This window comes from Hyaena hyaena, unplaced genomic scaffold (assembly GCF_003009895.1).
Source record: "Hyaena hyaena isolate Hyena2069 unplaced genomic scaffold, ASM300989v1 scaffold_350, whole genome shotgun sequence".
NCBI lineage: Eukaryota > Metazoa > Chordata > Mammalia > Carnivora > Hyaenidae > Hyaena > Hyaena hyaena.
In genome coordinates, this window is record NW_024080980.1 from 379,318 (window position 1) to 401,110 (window position 21,793).

Genomic DNA, 21,793 nt, shown 5'->3' on the forward strand with positions numbered 1-21,793 from the left:
ACTGCAAAGTGATTACTACAGTATATTTAGTTAACATCCATCACCACACCTGGTTACAGATTTTTTTTTTCCTGTGACAAGAAGTTTTAAGAGCTAATCTTTTAGCAACTTCCAGATACACAATACAGTTTTGTTAACTATAGTTCTCATGCTGTTCATTACATCCTAGGACTTATTTATCATATAATTGGAAGCGTGTACCATTTGACCACCTATACACATTTCACCTACCTCGTGTCCCCCGGCTCTGCCAACCACCAGTTTGTTCTCTAATTATGAGGTGGTTTTTGTTGTTGTTTTGTTTTGTTTTGTTTTCATATGTATGTAAGTGAAATCATACAGTTTTTGTCTTTGTCTGATTTTACTTAGCAAATCCCTCAGGGTATATCCTTGTTGTCACAAATGGCAGGATTTCCTTCTTTTTAGTGGCTAAATACTAATAATTCTGTGTGTGTGTGTGTGTACACCACATTTTCTTTATCCATTAATTGATGGACACTTAGATTGTCCCCCTGTCTTGGCTGTGCTACAGTGAATATGAGGGTGCAAATATTTTTTTGAAATGGTGATTTTGTTTTCTTCGGATAAATACCCAAAACTGGAATTGCTGGATCATGTGGCAGTTCTGTTATTGGTGTTTGGAGTAACCTCCATACAGTTTTCCATAGTGGCTGCACCATCCCAACTAACCGTGTGCACAAGACTGTTCTTTTCTCCACCTCCTCCCCAACACTTGTTTTATTTCTTGTCTTTTTGAAAATAGCCGTTCTAACAGGGTGAGGGGATTATCTCATTGTGGTTTTGATGTGCAGTGTTGAGCACTTTTTCATGTATCTGTTGTCATTTGTATGTCTTTGGAAAAATGTCTATTTAGTTGGGATTGAGTTTTTAATATTCCCAACTGACATATTCTGGGAATTCATGTAAAAGAAAGTAAATCAGACTATACTTGTAGTAACAACAATCTGTAACAGTGTCATGATATTTTGTAGTTAGATTTGCATGCTTCTGGTTTAAGTTTTATAAATATAATTTATATGTATGTGTATAAGTACACACACACACACACACACACACATATACACACACAATGAGAAATAGAAACAATTATGTGGTTGTTCAGTTTTGAATCAGAATTTTCTGTTGGGCTCCAAACAAACTTATGCATCATTTTATTGAACAATATTTTTAACAAGTAAAACTTTTAAGAGATGATTACTGCTTATAAAAATTTTGACTAATAGACATAGGTATCAATTTTGTGACCCAAAACAGAATACTAAAATAAATGATGCCGTCGTTAACATCACTGCAACTATATGTAGCCTCAAATGTAAGATTCTGTGTTCATGAAAGGATCTAATTGGTCATATTGTAAATGTTAATAAAATGTTTATAACTTTTTTCATTTCTATTGAAAAATACACTTTTGTCTTTTATTTTTCATGAAGATTTAATATGAATAAAGTTTCCATGCCCTTACAGTTTGAAATGCAGATTATTCCATTTTGGAATTTCATATTGTGTATTTTAACTATTTCAATTAAGTTTGTTTAGTTTTTTTTTTTAATTTTTTAATGTTTTATTTATTTCTGAGAGAGAGCATGAACAGGGGAGGGTCAGACACAGAATCCAAAACAGGCTCCAGGCTCTGAGCTAGCTGTCAGCACAGAGCCCGATGCGGGGCTCGAACCCTTGAACTGTAAGATCATGACCTGAGCCGAAGTCAGATGCTTAATCGACTGAGCCACCCAGGTGCCCCAAGTTTGTTTACTTTGAATGTAGTTAATATTCTTCTGTTTTTCTGCTGACTGAAAAGATTGCCAATTTAGAATAAGCATTTGCAAGGTTTCTGGTTATAAAGTAAATGTAAAACTATCAAGAGATTTCCTGTCAGTGTCAAACAGAATTTCTAAAAAATAAATGAAGATACCATTAAAGATGGGAATGAATCTAATAAGCAAAGATGTTGCAAGGCCTCTAAGGTGAAATTATACATTTTCTGGAGAGACATTAAAGGAGATTTAAATGAAGGAGATAAACTACATTTATGAATTTGATGAGTCAGTACTGTAAAGATGCTAATTCTCCCCAAATCGATGTGTGGAGTTAGGAACTTTCAATCAAAACCCCATGTGTGTTTGGCTTTTTTGTTTGTTTATTTAGGGCTTTTTGGGTGGAATTGACAAGTTTGTTTTAAAATTTATATAGAAATGCAAAAGAACAAAATAAAAAGCACAGTTTAATAAAAGTTCTACCAGATATCAAGATATAATTTAAAGCACCAGTAAGAAAGGTTGCATATTATTTTTAAAGAAGCTTTTAATGTTTATTTTTGAGAGAGAGGGAGACAGAATCTGAAGCATGTTCTAGGGTCTGAGCTGTCAGCACAGAGCCTAATGTGGAGCTTGAACTCATGAACCGTGAGATCATGACCTGACCCAAAGTTGAATGTTTACCTGACTGAACCACCCAGATGCCTCAGAGTTGCATATTACTGTTGCAAGGATAGATATAAAGACCACTTGAACAAAACAGAATCCAGAAACAGATCTGCACATTAACAAACGCTTAATATATAATGGATGTAGAACTGTAGAGCAATGGAGAAATGATCATTGTTTTTAATAAATGATGAGAGAACGATCATTTGTAAAGAGGAAGTAAAAATTGAATCCCTGTTTCTAACCATGTGTAATCAATTTCAGGTGTATTAAAAACCTAAATGAGTAAGTTGAAACTGTAAATTGTCATAAAGAAAATAAAACCATATCCTTATGACTTTGGGGTAGGGAAGGACTTTTTTTAAACCAAGAGAAAAAGTACTAACCCTATAGCAGAAAGTTGGTAAATTAGGTTTATGTCAGGAATATCTGTTCTTTTAAATACCATAGTGAGTCAAAAGAGAAGCCACAGAATGAAAGAAGTTTACAGCTTATAAAGAACTTACTTAGGGGCACCTGGGTGGTTCTGTCAGGCTTATGGGTTTGGGCCCTGTGTCGGGCTCTGTGCTGACAGCTCAGAGCCTGGAATCTGCTTTCTGTGTCTCCCTCTCTTTCTGCCCCTCCCCTACTTGTGCTGTCTCTCTCTCTCTCAAAAATAAATAACATTAAAAAAAAAGTTTAAGGAATTATTTAAATCACCTAGAAAAAAATGTGTAAAGCACTTCACACACTTTACCCAAGAGGAAATTTTAATGGCTAATAAATACATGAAAAGTATTCAACGTCAGGAGTCAATACATATCAATGTCAATACATAGTTCTCGTTGTTGGCAGAAATCATGTTTGAAAATCCTGTGTTGGTAATATTACTGAGCAACAAGAACTCTTGGATAGAGTGTCCACTTTTTGTTTACTTACTTATTCTTATAGTTAATTTTGCTGTCACCCAGGGCTGTTAAGTTGAGTGGTGTGTCATATGGGGGGAGGAGTGAGAATGTGGTACTATATTATGGGTCTAAAAAAATTAGTGACTAACACTGAAAGTGCCCTGTAAAATGACAGTGTACTGCCTTGGAGCTCCTGGGTGGTTCAGTCAATTAAGCGGCCAGCTCTTGGTTTTGGCTCAGGTCCTGATCTCACGATTTGTAAGTTCAAGCCGCACATCACGTTCTGTGCTGTCCATCAAGGAGCCTGCTTGGGATTCTGTCTCCTCTCTCTGCCCCTCCCCTGCGCTCGCTTTCCCTCTCTCTCTCTCTCTCTCTTTCTCTCTCCCTCTCTCAAAATAAATATTAAAAAAAGAAGAGTGTACTGCCTTTTATAGTCCTGTTGTTTCACTTCCCGGGGGTAAGAGATGAAAGCCATAAGGGCATTCAGAGGAACCTTCATAGTCGTGGGTTGGAAACTGAGTCAGAAAATCGATGGAAAAAAATAAATGACAATTCAGGCAGGAGGAAGTAAACTGAAAAATCAAAGAGAATGGGTATGTAAGAATCCATAAGGGAGTTCTGGGAGTCTTACATACCAGGAGTAACTTGACCCTGGGGATAAAATGGGACTAAACATTTTACTTACATTTAGTTTTTGGGTACCTTGACTAGATTTTCAGTAGAATCTTAATGAGCTCTCTTGTTTAACTTCTTAATTATGCCTTCAAGTTTCCATCTCTATAAATATAGTTACATCAGTCTTAGTCTTTAATTTGGGGATACCATTTAAAATTGGCATTAGGTAGCTATCTGGGAAGCTGCCTGTTTTTTTATTAATATTTTTATATCTTTATTTTATTTTGAGAGAGTGAGTGGGGGAGGGGCAGAGAGAGAGGGAGACACAGAATCTGAAACAGGCTCCAGGCTCTGAGCTAGCTGTCAGCACAGAGCCCAACATGGGGCTCGAACCCATGAACTGTGAGATCATGACCTGAGCTGAAGTCGGACGCTTAGCCAACTGAGCCACCCAGGCACCCCTTAAATATTTCTTTAAATGTTTATTTACCTTTGAGAGAGAGACAGACAGAACATGAGCTGTGTGGGCGGGAGGGGGGGGTCAGAGAGAAAGGGAGACACAGAATCCGAAGCAGGCTCCAGGCTCTAAGCTGTCAGCACCAGACCCTGATGTGGAGTTCAAACTCATTAACCGCGAGACCATGACCTGAGCCAAAGTCGGATGCTTAACTGACTTAGCCACCTAGGCGCCTTGCTCTAGAATACATTTTAAGTTAATTTTTGTGTATGGTGTAAGGGAAGGGCCCAGCTTTATGCTTCTGTATGTAATATCCCCTTTTCCCAACAGCATTAATTAAAAAGACCATCCTTTCCCCATTGTTTGTTCTTGGCACCCTTGTCAAAGATTATGTATGTGTGAGTTTATTTCTTGGCTCTGTATTCTGTTCCAGTGGTCTGTTTCTTTATTCCAGTACTATACTGTGTTAAGTACTATAGCTTTAATAGAGTTTGAAGTCAGGAAGTATGATCCCTCCATCTTTGTGATACCACATTCTTTGTCAAGATTGCTTTCTATATTCAAAGCCTTTTGTGGTTCTATACATTTTTTAGATTTTTTTTAATTTCTGTGAAAAATGCCATTGTAATTTTTATAGGGATTGTATAGAATCTGTAGATTGAATTGGGTATTGTGGACATTTTAATATTAACGGTTCAATTCAAGAATATGGGATATCTTTTCCATTTGGTTGTCTCTTTCATCATCTTTTGTTTTCAGTGTGTAGGGCAGGTCTTTCACCTTTGTTAAATTTATTCCTAAGTACTTGATTGACTTTAACACTGTTGTAAATGTGATTGCTTTCTTAATTCCTCTTCCAGATATTTCAGTGTATAGAAATGCAATGGAGTTTTTTTTCTTTCATAGTTTATTATCAAGTTAGTTTCCATATAACATCCAGTGCTCATCCCAACAAGGCCTTCCTCCATACGCATCACCCCCCTTCCCCTCTCCCCCCACCCCCATCAACCCTCAGTTTGTTCTCAGTATTCAGCAGTCTCTCATGGATTGCCTGCCTCCCTCTCCCCAGCTATTTTTTCCCCCGTCTCCTCCTTCATGATCCTCTGCTAAGTTTCTCCAGTTCCACTTATAATTGAAAACATATGGTATCTGTCCTTCTCTACCTGACTTATTTCACTCAGCATAACACCTTCGAGTTCCATCCACATTGCTACACATGGCCAGGTTTCATTCTTTGTCATTGCTATGTAGTATTCCATTGTGTAGATATACCACATCGTATTGATCCATTCGTCAGTTGATGGACATTTAGACTCTTTCCGTGATTTAGCTGTTGTTGAAAGTGCTGCTGTGAACACTGGAGTACATGTGCCCCCATGCATCAGCACTCCTATATCCCTTGGGTAAATTTGTAGCAGTGCTATTGCTGGGTCATAGGGGAGTTCTATTGTTAAGTTTTTTATTTATTTATTTATTTCTAGGAGAGAGAGAGAGACAGCGTGAGCAGGGGAGGGTCAGAGAGAGAGGGAGATACAGACTGAAACAGGCTCCAGGCTCTGAGCTGGCAGTCAGCACAGAGCCCGACGCGGGGCTTGAACCCACGAACTGCGAGATCATGACCTAAGCGAAAGTCAGAGGCTTAACCGACTAAGCCACCCAGGCACCCCATCTATTGTTAATTTTTGAGGAACCTCCACACTCTTTTCCAGTGGGCTGCACCAGTTTACATTCCCACCAATGGGAGGGAATGTAGGAGGGTGCCTGTTTCTCTACATCCTCGCCAGCATCTATAGTCTCCTGATTGGCAACAGAGTTTTGAATGATGATTTTGTAACCTGCACCTTTACTGAATCCTTTTTATTAGTTTTACAGTTATTTAGTGGGGTCTTCAGGTTTTTCTGTAGATAAGATTGTGTCCTCTGGAAACAATTTTACTTCTTCTTTCCTAACTTAGAGTCCTTTTCTTTTTCTTGCCTTGCTCCAGACAGGACTTTAGTTTTGTGTTGAATAGAAGTGGTGAGAGTGGGCACCTTTGTCTTGCTCCTGATCTAGGAGGAGAGTCTTTCAACCTTTTACCATCAAGTTTGATGTTAGCTGTGGGCTTGTCATATATGGCCTTTATTATGTTGAGATTACCTTCCTTCTGTACCAAATTTGTTGAAAGTTCTTTTAAACAATGTTGAATTTTGTCAAATGCCTTTTCTGCTTCTATTGACATGGTCATGATTTTTATTCTTTTTTTTTTTTTTTATTAATCTGGTTTATCCCATTTTTGATTTCCATATGTTGAACCATCCTTGACTTCCAGGGATAACCTGTTGATCGTGCTCTATGATCATGGCATATTGAAGAAAATGTTGTTGAATTTGGTTTGCTAGTATCCGGGACATTGGCCTATAGTTTTGTTTTGTTTTGTTTTTTCCTTGTAGTACCCTTATCTGGCTTCAATATTAGGGTGACTCTGGTCTCAGTTTATGAGTTTCTCTCACGTTATGAATTTCAACATGTTCTCACTTCTTCCATTTTTTTGGAAAAGTTTGGGAAGGATTGGCATTAATTATTCTTTAAGTGTTTGATGGAATTTGCCTTTGAGGCCATCTTTTCTTTCTTGGAAGGTTTTTGATTACTGATTCAATCTCCTTACTGTTCTGTTTTGATTTTCTGTTTCTTCCCGGTTCAGTGTTGACGTAGGTTATATGTTTTCATAATTAATTCACATCTTCTAGGTTGTCCAGTTTGTTGGTGTATATTTGTTCATAGTAGTCTCTTACAATCTGTATTTTTGTGGTATAAGTTATAATATTTTCCCGTTCATTTCTGATTTTATTTATCTGAGTCTTCTCTCTTTTCTAAGTCTAGCAAAATGTTTATCATTTTTGTTTATCTTTTCAAAAACACCAGTTCTTAGTTTAGTCGATCTTTTGTTTTTCTAGTCTCTATTTCATTTATCCCTGCTTTGATCTTGTTATTTCCTTTCTTTTGCTAACTTTGGGCACAGTTTATTCTTTTTCTTGTTCCTTGAGGTATAGTTAGGTTGTTTGAGATCTGTTTTTTTATTTAATGTAGATGTTTGTTGGTATAACTTCCCTTAAATCTGCTTTTGCTACATTCTGTAAGTTTTACTGTGTTTTCATTTGTGTTTGTCTCAAGATAGTTTTTATTGTCCTTTTTATTTCTCCTTCGACCTATTGATTTTTCACAACTCGACCTATTGATTTTTCACAGCTATGTTTTTAACTTCCACATGTTTATGAATTTTCCAGTTTTCTTATTGATTTCTAGGGTCATACAATTGTGGTTGGAAAAGATACTTAATATAATTTCAGTCTTCTTAAATATGTTAAGACTTGTTTTGTGACCTAATATTAATATCCTGGAGAATATTCTGTGTGTGCCTGAGAATAATATGTGTTCCTGCCACTGCTAGATGGAATGTTCTCTGTTAATCTGTTAGATCCATTTGATATGAAGTGTAGTTCAAATCCAGTATCAACTTACTGATATTCTCTCTGTATGTTCTGTCCAGTATTGAAAGTTAGGGTGTTGAAGTCCTTTAATATTATTGCATTGTTCTCTCTTTATGCATTTGGATCTGTTACCATTTGCTTAATATATTTAGGTGCTCTGATGTTGAGCATGTGTTTATTTACAATTGCTATATCCTATCAGGCTGTCATAGCCTGTCTTAGGTAGTCTCTGTAAGTAGTCTTGTTTCTGCTTCCTGTGGTATTCTTCCATTTGTTTTTGATGCTTAGTTTTCATGTTCCTTACTTTTCTCAAATGTTTGATATTTGAGTGTGTTTATTTTTGTATTTCTTGAAATTTGTCTCAAAATGCTATAGTGCATTTCTTCTTATTTGTCTTTTGTCTTTCATTGATTAAATTTCTCATTCCCTAAGGTCATTCTTGTTTTACAGTGCTCTTATACTTTATTCTCATGTTTTTAGTGCTATTATAATTTATTGTTTATTCCTGTAATTTTTAGGGTTGTGGGATTGAAGGTGATCATGTAAAGTGTGCTCCTTTTATTCTGATGCTGTCTTCTGTCAGTAGTTCTTAGTCTTTTGAGAGTCATTAACTTGGACCATGTGGTGAATTGCATACACCTCACTTTGTTTTGTTTAAAACTATAGCCGTGTACTGCCTGCGTCCTAAGCAATGGCCAGATGCTAATTTGAGCATATCTGGTTTTGTAGGCATGGTTTGGGGGGGGGGGGGAGATGGGCCTTTGTTTTTAGTTATATTAGTGGTATAAGCCTATTTCTTGGAGAATAAAGTTATTCAGTTTCTATAAAAGAAATATTTATGTAGCCATAAATGTACTTGTTTTTATAATATTCAAAAAGATAGAGCTATTTCTTTCTAGTAAGCCAACTTTTATAACATTTCCTTTTTTTCCTGTTTTTTCTAGGTTTAACTATAGATCAACACATCATCTTGCATCTCATGGGTTCTATGAATTTTTAAATTGGTTTGATGAAAGAGCATGGTATCCACTAGGAAGAATAGTAGGTGGTACTGTAAGTATCTCTGCAGTTATTTATGTTAATCACAAAGTTTTAAAGATACTTGAGTAAATCATTAGTTACTAAGGTGATGGAGATCCTTGAAACCTTTGTATAGTTAACTAATACAGTTTTCTGTGCTGATAACCTAGTATTTAATTTACTAAATCTCTTCTTGACACTTCCTCCCCCACCCCTTCCCTGCACATGTTTGTGTTATCTCATACTAGACTCTAATTCTAACAAGTGGAGACTGGTAGGGGAGATTTCTTGTCATAGTACATCTTAAGTTCAGGTTATTTGTGGTTTTGTTTTATTCTGTAGCAACTTTGTTGAAAAAATATTTTTTGGAAGGAAATAGCAGATAATTTCAGTTTTTAGGTCCTAAAGCTCCCCTAAATTAACTTCAGATAATTGAGTATTGATCATAGCTCATGGGAAGCTGTTACATTCAGAATGTGACATAACGGAAAAAATATATGGGATCTGGAATGTAAGGAGAATGTTGAAGAGAAAATGATAGGTAGATACCTTTGAGGAAACATATATTTAGTCTTATTTTTTGTCAGTTTATCACTTTTATTAGATTTCTTAACCCAAAGAAACTTTGACTTTGTTGATTATCTGTATTATATGTTTGTCTTTTATTATGTTAATTTCCATTTATTTCCTTCCTCACATTTTTCTTGAGATTATGGTGATGTTTTTCTGGCCTCTTGATAGGTTTGCTCAATAACCTTTCTTTGTTTTTATTTTAGTTTAGTTTAGCTTTTATTTTAGAGAAGGAGAGCACACAAATTGGGGAGAGGCACAGAGGGAAAGAGAGAATCTTAAAGCAGGCTCCATGCCAAGTGGAGAGCCCTATGTAGGGCTTGATCCCACAACCCTGGAATCATGACCAGTGCTGAAACCAAGAGTACAATGCTCAACTGACTGAGCCATCTAGGCTCTCCTAATGTATTTATTTTGAAGCCATATAGTTCCCAATAATCACTGTTTTAGCTACATTTATAGTGTATAAGTTTTGATACATAGTATTTTTATTTTCATTCAAGGTGAAATTTAATTTCCATTATAATTCCTGCTGACATATGGATTATTTAGAATTTAATTTTTAACTGTAAGGATTTCCTAGTTATCTTTTTTTTTTTTTTTTGCACTTTATACTTCTATTTTGGTTAGAGAACAAACTGAAATTTCAGCCCTTTGAAATTTTTGAGACTTGATTTGTGGTCTAGCATGTAGCCACATTTTATAAATGTTGCCTCTGTTTGGAAGAATATGTTCTCCATGATAGTGAGATGTTTTTCTAATCTGGGACATCATCTTATCCTTGACCTAAACAGAGATGCAGAAGCAAGCAGGAAGTCATGGCGGTCTCCAGGGCAAATTAGGAAGGCATATCTCCTGTTGTATATACCCTAGTGAAATGTTTGATGAGTATAGTTTGTTTCCTGGCATATTTATAACTTTTTATTTTGAATTCATCCTCCCTGGAGGCTTGTGTTCTGCTCCGAACGCCTTAGTATTTGGCACCATTTTTATAATATTCTTCCCATTCCCATTTGCCTTCACTGCAGCCAATAGGGGTTTCACTGGTGTTAGGACAGTTTTTAGAGGTTACTTCTTAGAGGTTTCTTACATCTGAAGTTGTTGTAAATGTGGAACTCATATTTACACATGTATTAAATGAGTTTATTTCTTATTTTGTTTCTGTAAAGCTTTGGAAGTAAGGCAAAAAGTTCCTTACCACTTCCCTTAATGCATGGGTATGATTTGTCTAGTCTGGTTTCATAAGCAGGCCCTGGGTTTGTGCTGGGAATTAGGCATTTTCTCGGATCCCTCTATAGAGCAACAGCCCTGCTAAACTCCAGTCTCAAAGGTGTGCATCCAGCCCGGAGTGGTTTGCTCTTCTTTTTGGGGCTCCCTTGGCATCAGTACCTACTTTAAATTCCCTCCATATTTTTGGTATCTGGAGGGTTTCCTTTCTTTTGAGCTTAAATATGTTTTTGTTGTTGTTGGGTGAATGTTTTTGTTTGGTTTTTAACATCCTTTGATCTTATACTTGTATTGTGTCTTGGCTGTATTTTGTATATCAGTTTAGTCTGCCTTTTTATTATGAATGTATTGACTACCTTTAGAAGTATTTTCAGATTCATTTTCATTTTTAAAAAAATATGGCTTCACAATTGTGTATTGGGACCTCTGGTATTCTATATGAAAAAGAACAAAATTTTAGTTTTTAAGAGTTGTGATGGTTGCCCCACTTTACCCCTTCTTTAATCGGATTCTCCTTCCATGCACTGAATAGGTATTGTGCATTTCTTTTGTGCCAATTATTGTTCTGGGTGTGGGGGAAACTTTCCCTGCTCTTCCAGAGTTTATATTCTTGTAAGGGTGTTGAGTTTAAACGATAATAAATAAAGTAACAAAATGTATGTTAAATGGTGGTTAAGTGCTAAGGAGAAAAAGAAAGGGAAGAAGTTAAAGACCATAGAGAGTTTGCAATTTTAAATAGTAGAGCTAGGAAAAGAAATGTAACTTGTTTTTCTCTTTTTTTTTTTAGTTTCTGTGATAAGAGAAAGGGAAGAATCTTTTAGGAGTTAGATAAGGATGGAAATGTAAATAACATTTAATCACCTATGAATAGTTCAAAAATAGTATCCAAGTTATTTTTCTCTGAATTCTCCTAATGTTATCATGTTCCTCTTTTAGGATGAGGTTTAACTGGCCTATTGTTTATTGTTATTCTCTTCCATCCTTAAATACTTTAAGTGGTGTAAAAATGTTCAACCTTCCAGGATCCCAAAATATTATCTTTGAATTCACCAACTGACTAGTTGTATTTTTTGTTTTCTTCCCCTAGTTAGAGCTGTTTACATTCCAAATCTTGGCCTTTAAAGGAAGGAAGACACTTAAATAATATGGCATATAACTTTTCTTCTCTATTTTTCTCACTCCCCTTACATACAGAGAAGTGTGGGCAAAGTTCGAGCATGTTACAACCCTGAACTTAAGAGTAAGTTAGACTAGGACCCTGTTTTATAGTGAAAAAAATAGTATAATCTATAAGAAAGTTGCTGACAGTTTTCTGTTTCTAATCATTTTCGGTTATTATCATTCAGTCTATCTGATCTTTTATTTAAATATGTATTGCTTCATATATGAGCATTTCCGCTGTATCCAAAACAAAAGAACGTTTAGTTTTGTAGTATACAAGTTCAGTGAAGAAGGCAAACTGTTCTGAGATCTTATTCTCAAACTTACTATAAGCAATATGTAATAAAGGAAAGAACTTGTGTTAGTCTTTTCAATTCCATTATTTTATATGTAATTAAATTTCCCATTTTTGTCTTCCTAGGTTTACCCAGGGTTGATGATAACAGCTGGCCTTATCCATTGGATTTTAAATACATTGAACATAACAGTTCATATAAGAGACGTATGTGTGTTCCTTGCACCGACTTTTAGCGGCCTTACATCTATATCTACTTTCCTGCTTACCAGAGAACTTTGGAACCAAGGAGCAGGACTTTTAGCTGCTTGTTTTATTGCTATTGTGCCAGGTTACATTTCTCGGTCAGTAGCTGGCTCCTTTGATAATGAAGGCATTGCTATATTTGCACTTCAGTTCACATACTACTTATGGGTAAGTAATACTTAATGTTTTGCTACCGTTTAGTACTCATGAACTCTGTGGAAATGCTGTAGGTTGTACACATTTGTCCTTTATCAATTATAGTTCCATATAGGGATCTATTACTATTCATAATTAACTTAATAATCCATAACATTTTAAAATGTCAGGTACTGCTCATGTGCACGCTCTCCCTTCCTCTTTCCCTCCCACCCCTGTGTGTATATTAAGATTTTTTACAACAGTCTAGTTATGCCTATTTTAATAGATGATGATAGTATCCTTTGTATGTCATAGCTCCAAAAAAGAGGATAACAGAAAGCATCTACTGATTTTGTTTCTTTTTGGGTAGAGAGAGGGCTCAAAAATACTTAAGAAAGTTGAAATATGATTTAGTGACTTGGGATTTTGCTTTCTGTTGCAAAACTAGCATTACTTTGCTATTACCAAGTTATTTCTTCCCAATTTATATGCCCTTTATTTCTCTTTCTTGTCTTACTGCATTAGCTAGTACTTCCAGTACGATGTTCAAAAGGAGTGGTGAGAGGGGAGATCCTTAACTTCTTCGTAATCTTGGTGGGAAAGCTTTGAACTTCTCAACATTAAGTGTGATGTTAGCTATAGATTTTTTTGTAGATATTTATCAATTTGAGGAAGTTCCACTCAGTTATTAATTTGCTGAGAGATTTTATCATGAATGGATGGATTTTGTCAAATGTTTTTTCTGTGTCTACTGATAAAAGTTACATGATCTTTTTCCCTTGAGTTTCTTGATGTGATCAACATTAATTTAAAAAAAATGTTTAATGTTTTATTTCTGAGAGAGAGGAGAGAGAGAGAGAGAGAGAGAGCGTGGGCAGGGGAGGGTCAGAGAGAGAGGGAGATACAGAATCTGAAACAGGCTCCAGGCTCTGAACTGGCTGTCAGCGCAGAGCCTGATGCAGGGCTTGAACCCACAAACCATGAGATCATGACCTGAGCCAAAGTTGGACGCTTAACTGACCAAGCCACCCAAGTGCCCCTAAACATTAATTTTTTTAAGTTCATTTATTTTAAGAGAGAGAAAGAATGAGTGGAGGGGGGAGGGACAGAGAGATGGGAACAGAGGAACTGAAGCACAAGGTAACAGCAGAGAGCCCAATGTGGGACTCAGACTCATGAGCCCATGAGATTATGACCTGAACCGAAGTCAGACACATAATCGATTGAGCCACCCAGGCACCCGTACATTAATTAATTTTCAAATGTTGAGCCAGCTTTTCTACCAGTGACAAATCTCACTTGATTATAGTATATAATTCTTACAGCACATTGCTGGATTTGATTTGCTAATATATTACTTTGTTGAGGATTTTTACATCTATGTTTATGATACATATGATGTTTTATAGTTTTCTTTTAATGTCTTTGCCTGGTTTTGATATTAGGATCATATTGGTCTCATAGAATGAGGAGAAGTATTTCCCTTACATCTGTTTCCTGAAAGATTGTAAAGAATTGGTATAATTTCTTCCTTAAATGTTTGGTAGAATTCACCAGTGAACCCACCTTGGTCTGGTGCTTTTGGTTTTGGAAGGTTATTATTTATGTATTTAATTTCTTTAAAGGATACAGATTTCCTTACATTGTGTTTCTCCTTCTTGTGTGAGTTTTAGCAGATTTTGTCTTTCAAGGAATTAGTCCATTTCATTAAGTTTTCAAGTTTGTGGGCATAATGTTCATAGTATTCCTTGTTATTTTTTAAAGAAATGCCCGTGGGATCTGTAGTGACATCACTTCTTTCATTTCTAAAAGTAGTAATTCATGTGTTCATTTTTTCTTAGTCTGGCTAGAAACTTACTGGTTTTTTTGGGGGGGTCTTTTTCTTCATATTTTATTTTTGAGAGAGTGAGAGTGCACACATGCACAAGTGGGGCAGGGGCAGAGAGATAGGGGAACAGAGAGGATTGGAAGCAGGCTTCATGCTGGCACTAGAGAGCCCTATGCAGGTCTCGAGCCAGATGCTTAACCTAGGCACCTGGAGACTTAACTGGCTTTGTTATCTTTCAAAGAACCAGTTTTTGGTTTTATTGATTTATTGTTTTCAATTCCACAGATTTTATTGGAATTCTTTTTTCTTCTACTTCCTTTGGATTTAAATTGTCCTTTTTCTCCCCCCCCAGTTTTCTGAAGAAAGAACTTAGGTTACTGATTTAGAGCTTTCTTTTCTAATATATGTATTGAGTGCTATAAATTTCCTTATAAGTACTGCAGTTTTTGTTTTCCACAAATTTTAATAAGTTGTGTTTTCTTTTTTTTTTTTAATTTTTTAACGTTTATTTATTTTTGAGAGAGAGAGAGAAAGAACACGAGTTGGGGAGGGGCTTTGGGAAGGGGGAAACAGAATCTGAAGCAGGCTCTAGGCTCCAAGCTGTCAGCACAGAGCCCAACACACGCTCTAACTCATGCACTGTGAGATCATGACCTGAGCCGAAGTCAGATACTTAACTAACTGAGCCACCCAGGTGCCTCAATAAGTTGTGTTTTCATTTGTACTCAGTTAACATTTATAATTTTTTCTTGGGATTTATTCTATTTGTGGATGAGTTGTCTGTAGATCATGATACCCAGTTTATTGATGATTTTGAGTTCAGTTGCATCCCTACCTGCTGCATCTGTCTATTTCAATTATGATAGTAGATTCATCCATTTCTTCATGCATTTCTATCAGTTTTTTCCTCATTTCGTTTGACTCTCTGTTGTTAGGTGCATATATTTTAAAGGTTGTTACATTTTCTTGGAGAAGTAGTCACTTTATCATTGTGTAATGCCTTGCCTTCTCCCTGCTAATTTTCCTTGCTTTGAAATCTGCTCTTTCTGAAATTAATACAGCTACTCCTGCTTTCTTTTGATTCGTATTATCATGGTACATTTTTTTGCCATCTATTTATTTTTAATCTATATGTATCTTTGTAATTAAAATAGGTTTCTTGAAGACAACATATAGTTGGATCTTTTGTTTTGATCCACCCTTAGAATTTGTTTTTTAATAGGTGCATTTAGACCATTGATATTCAAAGTGATTATTGATATAGTTGGTTTAATATTTACTGTATGTTATTGTTTTCTATTTGTTACCTTGTTCTTTGTTTCTGTTTTTGTCCTCTGCTCTTTTTCTGCCTCTTATAGTTTTAACTGAACATTTTATAAAATTCTATTTTCTTTTCTTTCTACGCATGTCAGTTTTTGTTTTTTTAGTGGTTGCCATAGAGTTTGCAGTATCCATTTACAACTATTCCAAGTTGACTTTCAAAGAATACTGTACCTCTTCACAAGTAGTGTGAGTACTTTATAATAACAAAATAATTCTAATTCCTCCCTCATGTTTCCTGTGTCATTACTGTCATTCGTTTCACTCCTGTATATGCATACATAATCATATATATGTAAGTTGTAGTCATTAGCATATATAATAGAATATATAGTTGGAATTATTTTCAACAAACTCATGTGTTAGATCAATTAAGAATGAGAAATAGTTTTATTTTGACTTTGTTTATTCCATCTTCAGTGCTCTTCCTTTATGTAGATCTCAGTTTCTGATCTATATTATTTTCCTTCTCGTTAAAGAGCTTCTTTTAACATTTATTGCAAGGCAGATCTGCTGTCAACAAATTCTCTAAATTTTTGTTTGTCTGAAAACATCCTTATTTCTCCTTAACTTTTGAAGGATAATTTCACAGGGTATAGAATTCCAGGCTGGTATTTTTTCCTCTCAGTACTTTAAATATCTAACTCTAGGGGCGCCTGGGTGGCTTAGTCGGTTAAGCGTCCGACTTTTGCTTAGGTCATGATCTCGCGGTTCGTGGGTTCGGGCCCCGCGTCGGGCTCTGTACTGACTGCCAGCTCAGAGCCTGGAGCCTCTTTCAGTCTGTGACTCCCTCTCTTCTCTGACCCTCCCCTGCTCACGCTGTCTCTCTCTCTCTCCTAGAAATAAATAAAAAACATTAAAAAATAAATAAATAAATAAATAAATATCTAACTCTATTCTATTCTTGCTTGCTTGGCTTCTGAGTAGAAGTCCTGTAATTCTTACCTTTGTTCCAGTTTAGGTAAGGTGTCTTTACTCTTTCTTCTTTCAGGATTTTTTTTTTACTTTTAATTTTCTGTAGTTTGACACAGATGTGCCTGGTACAGGGTAGTTGGCTTTTTTTTGACATTTATTCTTTAGTGCTTGAGTTTACTGGATCTGTGATTTGGTGTCTGCCATTAATTTGGAGAAATTCTCTGTCATTGTTTCAAATATTTTATTCCTTTCTCTTTTTCTTCTCCTGGTATTTCCACACATAGATATTATACCTTTTGTTGTTCCAGAGTCCTTGGATTTTCTGTTCTGTTTTGTTCCAGTCTTTGTTCTCTTTTCAGTTTTGGAGGTTTCTGTTGATATCCTCTAGTTCAGAGATTCTTTCCTCAGCTGTGTTCAGTCCACTAATAAGCCCATCAAAGGCATTCTTCATTTTTGTTACAGTATTTTTTATCTCTAACATTGCTTTTTGGTTCTTTCCTAGGATTTGTAGCTCCCTGCTTACATCACCCATCTATTCCTGCTTGCTGTCTACTTTATCTGTTAGCGCCCTTAGATGTTAATCATAATTGTCTTAAATTTCTGATCCCTTAATTCCAGTATGTTTGTCATATGTGCTTCTGATGCTCTCTCTCTTCAACTTGTGTTTTTTGCCTTTTGGTATACTTTGCAGTATTTTTCTCATAGCCAGACATGATATACCAGGCAAAAGGAGTTATGGTAAATAAGCCTTTAGTAAAGTGAAGGTGAGGTAGGTGGAGAGAGAAAACATTTGGTAGTTCTAGGATTAGCTGAGTTTTTTAGTAAGCTGGAGTGTAAACTTTACAAGTATGTTCTGCCTGCCACCTCCCCCGCTCCCCCAACCCCCCGCCTTACTTAAGTAGATAGGGCTGGTTGTCTACTCCAGTTTGTCCTCTGTCATTTCCTCATTTACAAAACCAAGAGTTGTTGATTTTTTAGTCTGTTCAGCTTTTTACTTTTTGTTAGAATGAAATGGTTCTGTACATTTGAAACTAGAAACAGAGTATGTTGACAAGTTATATAAACTTAATGTTCTAACATGTAAAAAGGATGTTACTTAGTACTGGCTTCAACTTCAAGTTTGCATTTATTTATTTGTTTGTTTGTTATTTTACCTATAGCCTATGCTCAGACTTTTTTTAATGAAAATTGCCAAAATTTTTACAGGTGAATGTATTTTTTTATGTTAAGTATATTTTTAGGTGGCTAGGTGAATGGAGGCATTTTCCCTTTGATAATTACATCTTTTAAAATTACTCACTTTGGCAAGGAGTTCCAGAGGAGAACATTTCAGTCAGTGTAGATGGTTACTTGGTAGGAGTTTCAGAAGAAAACTCCCGTGAAGGTGGAGATGATGATAAGCGGTAATGATGCTGCTAATGCTGCTGTGCTCACGCAAAAAATGTTTAAAAACAAACTCTTAGTTTACTTTGTGCAGCTGAGAAAAAAGGATTTTGGAACATCTGTTTGAGGCCTGTCAAGTGACATAATTTTTTAAATTATAAAAGTATATCTGAATGTTGATAGTTCTTGACAGTAAAATGCCAAGTGGAAAAATAAATTGAGGTAGAATATGTACACTGTGATATCTTTATTTAAATTTTAAACAGAACAAATTATACCATATGTTGTTTGTACCAATTTATAATGAAAGTATAAAAATGTAGTATATATCCATTGTATGCACCAACTGCTTGCAGTATCGGTGATTTTGAGAAAGGACTTTGAAGGAGTTTCCTGTGTCAGTAAACAAATTTTAATAAAATCAACTGAAGCAAATAGGTATTGTCATTTAGAAGTCTGGATGGGGGGGCACCTGAGTGGCTCAATTGGTTGTACTTTGGATTCTTGAACTAGGCCCTGGTCATGATCTCACAGTTCCTGGGTGCCAGTCCCTGTGTCGGGCTCTGCCCTAACAGCACAGTGTGAGGTTGGGATTCTCTTTCTCCCTCTCCTTCTGCCCCTATCTTCCCTCTCAAAAGTGAATAAATAAACATTTTTAAAAAATAAATGAGCTTTTATGTTTGGCTTCCTTTCCCTTAGTGTAATCATCCATGTTACTGACATGTATCAATAATTCATTTCTTTTAATGACTCAATAATCCATTATATGGATATACTGCATTTCTTTTTTTAGCTCTTATCAGTTGGTGGGACATTGAGTTTGTTCTCACATATTGTTTCTAATGAATAATGCTGCTAACATTTGTTTACAGGTTTTTGGGGGGGATACATGTTTTCATTTCTCTTTTGTATATATCTAAGTGTAGAATTATTGGTTCATGTGGTAACTCTGTGATAACTTTTTGAGAAACCCAGAGACTGTTTCCCACAGTGGCTGAACCATTTACATTCCTACCAACAATGTAGGAAAGTTTTAATGTCTCTAAATCTTTGCCAGTACTTAATGCTTTCTATGTGTCACCTATTGGCAGGAAGTAGTATTTCATATGGTTTCTTTTTATTATGGTAAAATACACCTAACATGAAATTTAACCGTTTAGGGCTACCTAGGTGGCTCAGTTGGTTAAGCGTCTGACTCTTGATTGCAGTTCAGGTCATGATCTCATGGTTCATGGGATTGAGCTCCCACATCAGGCCCCACAGCACAGAGCCTGCTTGGGATTCTTTCTCTCCCTCTCTCTCTCCCTGCCTCTCCCTTGCTCGTGCTCCCCCTCTCAAAAGAAATAAACATTAAAAAATTTTTAACCATTTATACGTGTAGAGTTCAGTAATGTTAAATATATTCACCATCACTACTGTTCATCTCCATACCTTTTCACCTTGCAAAACTTGAAAAACTACATCATTAAACAATAATTCTCCATTCTTCCCTCCCCTGCCCCCAGACAGCCACTGTTCTACTTTTGGTCTCTGTGATTTTTGATTACTCTTTCTCATATAAATGGAATGATACAATTTTTGTCTTTTTGTCACTGGCTTAATTCACTTAACATAATGTCCTCAAGGTTCATACATGTAGTGCATATAGAATTTCCTTTTTAAGGCTGGATAATATTCCATTGTGTTTATACACCACATTTTGTTGATCCATTCATCCATTGATGGATACTTAGGTTGTTTTTGTATTTTAGCTATTGTGAATAATGTTGCTATGAACATAGGCTTACAGGTATCTGAGGTCCTGCTCTCAATTCTTTAGGATATTTGTCCAGAAATGAAATTGCCAGGTCATGTGACAATTCTTATTTTCAGTTTGCTGAAGAATTACTATTCTGTTTTCTGTAGCCACTGTACCAGTTTACATTCCCATCAACAGTACACAGGTTTCCAATTTTTCCACATGCTTGCCAAAACCTGTGTATCTCATCGTAGTTTTTATCTGCATTTCCCTGGTATCTAATGATGTTGAGGATCTTTGCTTGTGGTTAAAAGCCCATTGGTAGTGGCACCTGGATGGCGTAGTCATTTACGTATCTGATTTCAGCTGAGTTTGAGCCCCACATAGGGCTCTAGGCTCTGCAGTGGCAGTGTGGAATCTACTTGGGATTCTTGCTCTCTGCCCTTCCCCCATTTGTGCTTTCATTCCTTTCTCTCAAAATAAATAAACTTTAAATAAAAAGGCCATAGATTAAAAAAAAAAAATGCCATTTGTATATCTGAAGAAATGTTTATTCATTTCCTTTGCTTGTTTTTGAATCAGGATTTTTGTTGTTGCTGATCGGTTTTAGAAGTTCTATATATATTCTTGATATTAATCCATTCTAAAATGCATGACTTTTATGCAGTCTCCCAGTCTATGGGTTGCCTTTTTTACTCTCTTAATGTATTCTCTTGTCTTTTGATGCACAAAACTTTTAATTTTTCATGAAATCCCATTTGTCTACCTTTTCTTTTGTTGCTGTGCCTTTGGTGTCCTGAGAAATTATTCCAAAATTTAATGTCAGGAAGTTTTTGCTCTGTGTTTTCCTCTAAGAGTTTTAGGTCTTATATTTAGCTCTTTCTAAGTTAATTTTGTATATGGTGTTAGGTAAGGGTTCAACTTCATTATTTTGCACAGCTGTCTACCTTTCCCGGCATCATTTGTTAGAAGATTATCCTTTCCCCAGTGAATGCTCTTGGGACCCTTGTTGAAAGTCATTTGACCATATATGCAAGAGTTTTATTTCTGGGTTCTTTCTTCTGCTCTGCTGGACTGTCTGTAGGTCTTTATGCCAGCACCAGACTATTTTGATTACTGTAGTGTTTTAGTAAGTTTTAAAATCAGAAGTGTATTTTGTGTAGCTTTGTTCGTTTTCAAGATACTTTGGTTATTAGGGGTCTTTTGAGATACAATATGAATTTTAGAATAGTTTTTCACTTTTGCAAAGAAACATCGTTGGGATTTTGAATCAGTTTACATTAACCTTCATAGATCACTTTTGAGTAATGTCATCTTATTATTGTCTTCCAGTTCATGAAACAGCATGGGATGTTTCCATTTATTTATATCTTTTAATTTTTTACAATGATGTTTTAGAGTTGTATAAGTCTTTTACCTCATTAGTTAATTTGTATGTATTATATTATTCTTTTTGATACTATTTGAAATTGGGATTTTTTTTTAGTAATTTCCTTTTCAGATTGTTCATTGTCAATATATAGAAATACAACTGATGCTTATGCATTGATTTTGTATCCCACTACTTAGCTGAATTCATTTCTTAGAACTGTGTGTGTGTGTATAATCGAGAGTTTCCTACATAGAAGATCATATTATTTGCAAACAAATCAGTTTACTTGTTTTCTAATTTGGATACCTTTTTTTTTTTTTTTTGCCTAATTGCTCTGGCTAGAACTTCAAGTACAGTTGACCCTTGAACAACATAGGCTTGAACTGTGCAGATCCACTATGTAGATTTTTTTCCAATAAATACAGTACAGTATATAAATGTATTTTTCCTTTCTTATGATTTTTAAAATATTTTCCATGGTACACCTGGGTGGCTCAGTTGGTTAAGTGAGTGACTTGATTTCGGCTCAGGTCATGATCTCACAGTTAGGGGATTGAGGCCCACATCAGGCTCTGCTCTGAGCATGGAACCTGCTTGGGATTCTCTCTCTCCCTTCCTTTATCTCTGCTTGCACTCTCTCTCCTAAAATGAATAAAGAAACATTTAAAAAGAAACTATTTTCTTTTGCTTACTTCTTGTAAGAATGCATT

The 21,793-nt window shown here is 35.7% G+C and overlaps 1 protein-coding gene across 1 annotated transcript in view; it reads left to right on the forward strand.

Annotated features, from left to right (window-relative positions):
* STT3B (STT3 oligosaccharyltransferase complex catalytic subunit B) overlaps nt 1-21,793 on the forward strand; it is a 103,816-nt gene that overhangs the window by 36,348 nt on the left and 45,675 nt on the right. The window contains exons 2-3 of the mRNA XM_039249826.1: nt 8,815-8,923; nt 12,270-12,557. Coding sequence (XP_039105757.1) covers nt 8,815-8,923; nt 12,270-12,557 — 397 coding nt within the window. The remainder of the gene's footprint in view (nt 1-8,814; nt 8,924-12,269; nt 12,558-21,793) is intronic.